The sequence below is a fragment of the Lontra canadensis genome, unplaced genomic scaffold (genome assembly GCF_010015895.1).
Source record: "Lontra canadensis isolate GAN:19392208 unplaced genomic scaffold, GSC_riverotter_1.0 scaffold96, whole genome shotgun sequence".
NCBI lineage: Eukaryota > Metazoa > Chordata > Mammalia > Carnivora > Mustelidae > Lontra > Lontra canadensis.
Window position 1 is genome coordinate 2,988,678 of NW_022631090.1, and position 8,439 is coordinate 2,997,116.

Genomic DNA, 8,439 nt, shown 5'->3' on the forward strand with positions numbered 1-8,439 from the left:
GATTTCTAGGAATACAACATAGTGAGAAGTAAGGATGACCTGAAGTGAGGGTGTAAAATTAATTAAATTGCATCAATAGCCTTCTCAAGAGTCCTGTAATCAGCCAATATTTCAGGAAACATAAAGAATCTAAGCTCACAAGGCTGGAGGGTCACAGAGGTTGTCTTGTTCAACATGTTACTGGCAATTGAACCCAATATTTCTTTAACTTATAATGTTCTATATTCCTGACTTCTTTCAGATCATTGAAGGTGGAGAATGCCAGGTCCAGGTCTTAAAATATTTTTCATTAACAATAACAATATTACAATTGTAGAAATAATAACAGTAGAATCAGAATAGAAATAATAATAAATATGGTGCCTAACATTTTCTGTACACTGGCACCATGCCAGGCATTGTGCCCCATGTTTGATGTTTATCATCTCATTTGATCCAATTGATAACTCCCTGTAAATGACTAGTAACTTACAAAAGGAAGATGTATCCTTCTCAGTGCATCATCTCAGTAGTATCTTTGCCTGCAGTATGCAATCTCAATTTAATCACAAAAGAACAGACAAATGTTTTGTAAATAACTGAGCAGCACTTTTCAGATATGTTGATGTCATAAGCCACAAATAAAGACTGAGGAACTATTACAGATTGGAGGAGATTAACAAAGCATGACAACTGAATTCAATGTATAATCTCATTTTGGGTTCTGAACTGGGAAAAATCACTACAAAGGACAATATTCATAAAAATAACAAATTTAAATATGTACTATAGATTAGATGACAGTATTTGAAAATTTGAAATTTCTTGGTTTAGATAAATGTACTGTGCTTATAAGAGAATGCCCTTGTTCTTAGAAAATACACACTGAAGTATTTAAGGGGCATGGTATCTCCAACTTGCTCCCAAATGGTTTGGGACAAAAATACCCACCCCAACACATACACAGAATGATAAAATAAATGAAGTAGATTGGATAAAATATAAACACTTGTAGGTTTGAATTAATATCAAAACAAAATTTACAAAAAATGAGATTGTTACTACTACTATCCTATACTACAGATGAAGAAAGTGAGAATCAGAAATATAAGTAATTTATACAATTAGTAAGAGGCAGAATCTGAATTCAAACCAAGAGTTACTGACTCCAAAGTCCATACTCTTAACTATTGGGCTATATTGTCTCAAGTTAGTAATTTTGTTCTGTTTTGAGAACAAAGTGGATACTTTTGAATCAGTGTTTTCTTAAGATTTTATTTATTTATTTGAAAGAGAAAGAGAAGAGAGAGTGAGCACAAGTGGGGGAAGGGGCAAAGGGGGAAGGACAAGCAGACTCCCTAATGAGTGCAGAGCCCCAATGCACCGTTAGATGCAGGGCTCAATCCCAGGACCCTGAGATCATGACCCAAGCTGAAGGCAGAGGCTTTAACCCATTGAACCACCCAGGCGCCCCAAGACTAGTCTTTTCAATGGATGGTGCTGAGACAATGGAATGTCCACATGCAAAAAAAATGAAGTTGAGTCCCCTACAACATACCATATACAACCATTTACTCAAAATGGATTAAAGACCTAAATGTAAGAGCTACGATTATAAAATTCTGAGAAGAAAACAGGGAAAAACTTTCTTAAACTTGGATTGGGCAATCTCCTTAGATCTGGCAGCCAAAACACAAAGAAAAGAAAAATAGACAAAGAGGACTTCATCAGTACAAAGGACAATTTTGGGGTGCCTGGGTGGCTCAGTCAGTTGAGTGTCTGGCTCTTGATTTCGGCTCAGGTCACAGTCTCAGGGTCCTGGGATCCAGCCCCACGCAGGACTCCACACTCAGCAGGGAGTCTTCTTGTCCTTCTCCCCTGCCCTTCCCCCTGCTCTTGAACTCTCTCTCTCTCAAATGACTAAATAAAATCTTTTAAAAAAGGACAATGTTAAGAGAGTGAAAAGATAATCCACAGTGTGGGAGAAAAATATTTGCAAGTCATATATCTCATAAATCACTTAGATCCAGAATGCATAATGAACTCTTACATTTCAATAATGAAAAGATAAATAACACAATTTAAAAATTGGCAGAGGATTTGAGTAAACGTTTCTCTTAAGAAGATTATGGAAATGGCCAATATACACATAAAAAGATGCTTAACATCATTAGTCATTAGGGAAATGCAAATCAAAACCACACTGAACTACCACTTCACACACACAAAGATGGCATCAATCAGAAAGACAGTAACAACTATGGGTAAAGATATGGAGAAATTGGAACCCTTGTGTATTGCTGGTGGGAATATAAAATGATGCAGCCCTGATAGAAAACAGTCTGGCAGTTAATCAAATGGTTAAACATGAAGTTACTACCTAACCCAGCAGTTCTACTCCTAGGTATATACCCAACAGCATTGGAAACACAAGCCCACCCAAAAGCCTGTGCATGAATGTTTACAGCAGCATTATTTATAACAGCCAAACATTGAAATAACCTGAATATTTGTCAACTGATGGATGGATAAGCAAAATGTGATATATCCATATCATGGAATATTAATTGACCATAAGAAGGAATGAAATACTGGGGCACCTGGGTGGCTCACTTGGTTAAGCATCTGACTCTTGATTTTGGCTCAGGTCATGATCTCAGGGGTCCTGGGATTGGGCCCTGCATTGGGCTCTGCACTCAGAGGGGCAGATTTGAGGATTTCTGCTGGGGGATTTCTTTCCCTCTTCCTCTATACCTCCCTCAGCTCACATACTCTCTCTCTAAAACAAATAAATAAATCTTTTTAAAGAATAAAGTGTGGATTTTATGGTATATGAGTTATATATCAAAAAGGTGTTTTTCTTTTTTAAGACAACATCTAAATTCCTACTCAGGAATTGCTTTAGGCTTTTTTTTTCACTTCCCCATGCCTCACTCCTACCTTCCCTGTCCACTCCACCATCTCTGATTTGCACTTTTTCATTCTTATTTTCCAGCTTCCTATTGAATTCGAAGAGACCCAGGATTTGGACATTGCATTTGCAATTGTTTCAGCAATGGACACATAACCTATACCAGGCCAGCTAGTACCAATAAGACTCAACTTAGGGACCCCTGCTGCTCTACCAGGGAAGGGAATGCCTTTGTTGGATTAGGTATGATGGGACAGAAGGTACTGGGCGTTTCTTCTAAGAGTTGGAAAATGGAAACCAACCCCCAGGAATTACCTCTGATGGCTTCCAGTAAAACAATCTGCAGTCTGCATTAAGCCATGAATTGTCTCTACCTCTCCCATTTAAGCTTACAGTGAATTATAGATTGCCTGTTTTGTTTAAGCCAACTTGGGTCTTCTATGTATTTATGTTTGGTCACTTGCAATGAAAGAATCCTAAATGAAACAAGCTGTTTCCCAGGACTCCCAACCCTATCAGGACACAATTTGAAATCTTTCCCCTCACCGGAATCTGCTTGGTAGGCCCTTCCTATCAAAGGAGGGATAGGTTCCCACTTGTCAAAGGAGGGATATGAGATATTTCCAATACCATGACACATGTAAATGCAGGCTCTCGTGTAACCCACAAATGAAAGGGCTTCAAACAGTTGTTCCTCTTTATCTGGAAAGCTCGAATGAAAGTGTTACCACTTTTTTTTTGTACAATGCAGATGTATGGGACTGGAATCAGGAGTTACTCTCTTCCTATCCAGAAGCCAGAGAGGTTTCTTACCAGTAAGGGGGGGGGAGTGAGGGGGCAAAGAGTGTGAAGGGCTCAATAAGCTGGAGAAAGGATAAATAATTAGGTTGGCTTTGGATAAGCGAGTAGAAGCCGCACACAAGGACCATCATTAGCTGTCCGTGAGAGTCAACCAAGAGAGTGTCTGCAAAGAGGTGACTTGAGGTTTGGAAATATGCAGAAGTCCAGTGAAGGTAGGTCACCTCAGAGAAACCAAAATGAAATGTGACAGTAATTAAATAACCCGAAGCCTAAGTATACTTATACTCATACTCTTGGCACATTGCAGTGGCATTAAATGCATGTTGAGTAAGTCAGTGGATCTATATGAACAAAAGGGTCAACACATCAGAGGGAAATCTAAGGAATCTCAAAAAGGCAGTCGTCATCCCGATGTAGTCCGGGGGGACAGGGTATCTTATGTAGATAGAAACATAGTTAGGAACATGAATATGGATATGGTTAGAGGCGGTCGAGATATAGACAGAGACCTGGCTCTGTGTGTTTGATTACTGTACACCCACCACTGGGCTACAGACCTCCTCACAGTGCCGGGGCCTGACCTTCGACTCTATAGCATTTGAACAAGGTAAATTTCACCTATGGTGGCCTCCTGGCAGCCAGCCAGCTGGCTCTCATCTAGTGATAACCTCTAAATTTGTCATGCACTGAGCTGGCCTTGGCATTGCAACTCCTTTAACCTATGTATCAAGCAGTGAGAAGGCTGACCGCTGCATCAGTAAAAATGTTGGAAAAATAGAAACCATGCTGGCTAATCAGTGTATGTCATTTTTGGCTCTGCGATTCCTCTTTCTACAGTCTTAACATGGGGGTGCTCGAAGTAGGATTGGGTGAGAACATCATCCATGCAAAAATAATTCTAGGCCCTTTGTGGCCCCCCAAGAGAAGGTCCAGAGGGCCCTCCCTCATCTCCCCTGGGCATACTGCATTCACATAGGCACTGCAGCATCCCCTGTTCTAGATAAAAACAAGTTCCAGATTAAAAAAAAAAAACAAGTTTTCCATTTCTAACCCTAGTAGGTCAATGCCAGTCCTTGCGTTGCTCTTTTGTGTGGTTATACTTTCTTATCAAAGGAAAGCACAAGGACCTCATTGAGCTCTCTGTGTCAGTCATAACTAGAGAAAGGGAGTTTGAGCCCTCCTTCATTTATTCTTTTTTTCCCCTTTTTTGATCAAAAAGTCAACAAAAAATGTTTGCTCAGAGAGAAAGGATATTATGTAAATAATTAGCCCATTCCAAGATTATGTCGCACATATATATAGTACAATAGAGAGCTGAGAAGGGGACCAGAATCGGCGGCAGGACTGGAGAGTTTACAACTTGGAGAAGTAGGAATTCTCTCTGTAGTTCTGCTTCTCTAGAATGCCTGCCGAATGGGTTGGACGGGCTAATGGAATGATGCCCTCAGCCCAGATCTAGACTCTCAACTGAGGAAGAATCAGAAATTGGTGAAAGAAGGTCTAAATGCTAATGCTGTATTGAACAGAACAGAATCTCTTCATCGATTGATAGAGGCTGCGTTCCCAAATTAGGTAGACTCTCTGGGTCACTGGTACAGGAACCAGCTCCTCGCCGTGGGACCAAAAAGACAGACCTTGTGGAGAAACCTCAATAAAGCATTTCTAGGATATTCCGGTAAGAGTCTGCTCAGACCAGTGCCCCAGGGAAGCCTGGCCAGGCTGACTTTGATGATGCTTTCTTTCTCTGCTTTTATAGGATCAACTATAGCCTTTTCACCTACGGTTCAGTCTCCTGAGGCTGTCCGAAGCACTAAAAGGTAACAACAATACTGAATTCCACACCTGAGCCGTTAACCCATGTCTCTATATCTCTTAGGTGCAAATGGAGATATTTATCCAAATCTCTTTGTGTTGTTGTTGGTGTTGTCATTGTTGTTGTCTTGCCAGAGTTGTCCTCTGCTCCATAGAAGACAGTGCTGATCCAGAAGGCTGCTGAAGACCTATAATTGGGTCATCCTTCGGTATTTTGAGGACATCCCAAGTCGCCATACGAGGAGCCATAGATCAGTGAGCCAGCCGCTAATGAGAACAGGCGTCTGACATCCCTGCTTTGTCCACGGCCTCCTAGACCTGCATTGTCCCTAAATTGTTTCAGGTATCCTTGGGGTCTCAGTTTCAGCCCCCAGCCCTGATGCCCGATACCCTCCTTCAAGAAAAGACTTTTGGCTAGCTTTGACTAATCTTACATGTGCCTTGTGGATTACTTCTGTTCTCTCTGCTCCAGGTAGACACACTACCTGATCCCAAAACAAAAGCATGGAAAATTTGGAGGGGGGAAGAAACATGGAAAAGGACACTTTAACTCATGTGGAGGCTCCGGTGACCCAGGCAAGCGACACGGACCCGGGCACAGCAGCAGGACCGGCAACAGCCCCACCTGATGTTCAAACTCCACTTGAGGGCGCAAGTAGTGGGGTGAATGTGGGGCAGGAAAGCCCGGGGCCAGGAGAGAATGAGGAGATGGAAAATATGTCTGTTCTTATTTCGAATCTGAGTGCCGAGGCCGATGGCCAACGCCCAGAGGTGAGTCCAGTTGATGCTACAGTGCAGGGTCCTAACACCTTGCGAAATGCAGGGAGGAAAGGCAGCCGGAAAGGGAGGAATAGAAAGCAAACTAAGATTGTGTATCTCCCCTGGCCTCTGACGCTCCAGACTCGGGCATCTTCGGCAGCCCCGGTTCTGCGCCGGTCTCATGTCCTGGGGGCTTTGGCATCTGCTGTTCCCAGAGACAGCGAGGTAGGTGGAGACAGGGAGCAAGGGGAGGATGAGGGGAGTGAGAACACATCGACTCTCACTGAGCCTCAGGTGGAACATGCTAATGCCATATGGCCAGCTGCAAGTGCAGTCCAGCCCTGTCTTGTGGCACCTCTGGCAGCAGACGAGGGGTTAAACCCAAGGCAGAAAAATAACCGGAAAGGGAGAAATAAAAAGAACAAGAAGATCATGGCTAGCCCTTGGCCTCTGACAGTACACGCTTGGGCATCGTACACAAACCTAGCTCAGGCACATTCAGCTTTGGCAAGGGATGAATCACTCGCTGAAAAGGGAGTTGATGGGGGTCATCCAAGCCAGGGTCCGGAAGGTGAGGCACGTAAAGTGTCAGCTAAGACTCCTTACCAGAGTACACTGGGGGAGGCCCCAGACTCAGCTGAGGATCTGGAGCAGGGCTCGTGGGAGAAGAGGGAGTCCCTCTCTGCGGACAGCATGCGAAATAGAAGGACGAGCAGACGTGCAGACAGCAAGAGAAAGGAGAAGGGTGTCTTGGCTTGTCCTTGGCCTCTGACAGTACAAGCCTGGGCCTCGTTCAGAGCAGCAGATGAGGTTCAGACTCATCTCCAGGGCCGGTCTTCTGCTGCAAGTAGGCGGGTGAATGTGGGGCAGAAAAAGCAGATTCAGCCGGAGACTGGTGAGGAGGAAATAAAGTCCACTCCTCCCGTGAGCAAGGCAGAGCAAGCTCTGGAACCCAGGCAGGACTGGAGAAGCACTGAGAGATGCCAGGGGGATCACGACTTCTGGGAATGCACAGTGAGGAATTTCGCTAGGCAGACCGACCGTTGCTATTGTGGGGAGCGCTGCTCAAAAGAGCAGAGGGAGGCTTTGACCTCCACCAAAGCCCACACCCACATCAGTACTTCAGTGATGGGAATGCGGGGACCAGAGAGGGAGAAGGCTGAAACTCAGGGAGTCTGGATGAGCAAATGGGGAGGTTTTTGAGACGCAGAGGAAAAAAGAAAGGGACCTAAGGGACCTAAAGAGCACTTTGGGTCCTGGAAGGACCACCGTCTACATCTGTTGGGAGAAAGCTGTTTAAAATGCTATATCAAGGCTCACTACCCAGCTGGTAAATTTTTCCATGGCATGGTAGCATCGCAATTATTCTCTGGATGGGCGATTTCTCTCTGAAATAAGTTTTAGGTTGCTAGAGAACTGGCATAACTTCAGGGAAGCAGAAATGTTTTTTCTCTATCTTCTTTCCTGTAACATTCTCAACATTGCTGGGAGAGGTGTTTCCTATGGCTGATAAGCGGAGTTAGAGTTTAGAGGGTAAGCCAGTGACAGAATGTGTATTGGATCTGCTTCTCTTAACTAGAAGGTAGTATTGAATATTGCATATTAGATTGTAAACTGACTTGATGATTGCATTTAGTTCTAAGACCGGCCATTTTACCATTGCTAAGAGCGCAGGCTAAGAGGGCAGATCCCAAAGCCTGGGATCGAGGCCCGGCTTTGCCACTGGTTACCCATGTTCCTCTCAGCAAGTCACTCTTTCCTTCTGGGCCCCAGTCTATCCCTTGGGATAATAATAGCAGGGGCTTTGTAGATTGAATGATTAAATGATTTAAGACATGCGAAGCACTTAGACTAGTACATGGCATATGATAAGCCCTCAGACACTAATCACCTAGGATTGATTTAACTTTCAGTACTAAATGTCATGCAAGGGTCTGGCACTGTGGTATTATGAATTTTGAAAGTTATACGAATGTCAGTGAGTGTGGGAGGCAGAAGACGATGCCTCCATTTGCAATGATGGTAACAGAGCCTTAAAGCCATGGGGCCAAACGCTCCTTAAGAGGGAAAAGCAGACAAGAAAATGGCAGCTACCATTCTGAGGTGTGCGATGGCAACCGCAGCAGGACAGTGTGCAACAAGACAGGCCAGCTGAGAACACGCTCCTGCTTTAAGAG

At 43.8% G+C, this 8,439-nt stretch overlaps 1 protein-coding gene across 2 annotated transcripts; it reads left to right on the forward strand.

The window, feature by feature from the left end:
* The first annotated feature begins 5,033 nt into the window (after positions 1–5,033).
* LOC116854867 lies at positions 5,034–7,819 on the forward strand. Of its 2 annotated transcripts, XM_032837083.1 has the most exons (4): positions 5,034–5,366; positions 5,448–5,508; positions 5,639–5,846; positions 5,976–7,819. In XM_032837083.1, exon 4 carries the CDS (start codon positions 6,008–6,010, stop codon positions 7,463–7,465), a length of 1,458 nt encoding a protein of 485 aa, XP_032692974.1. In that variant the 5' UTR covers positions 5,034–5,366; positions 5,448–5,508; positions 5,639–5,846; positions 5,976–6,007; the 3' UTR covers positions 7,466–7,819. The 2 variants fall into 2 exon arrangements, with proteins under 2 accessions (XP_032692974.1, XP_032692975.1); XM_032837084.1 differs by having other exon boundaries at positions 5,659–7,819.
* The last annotated feature ends 620 nt before the right edge of the window (positions 7,820–8,439 follow it).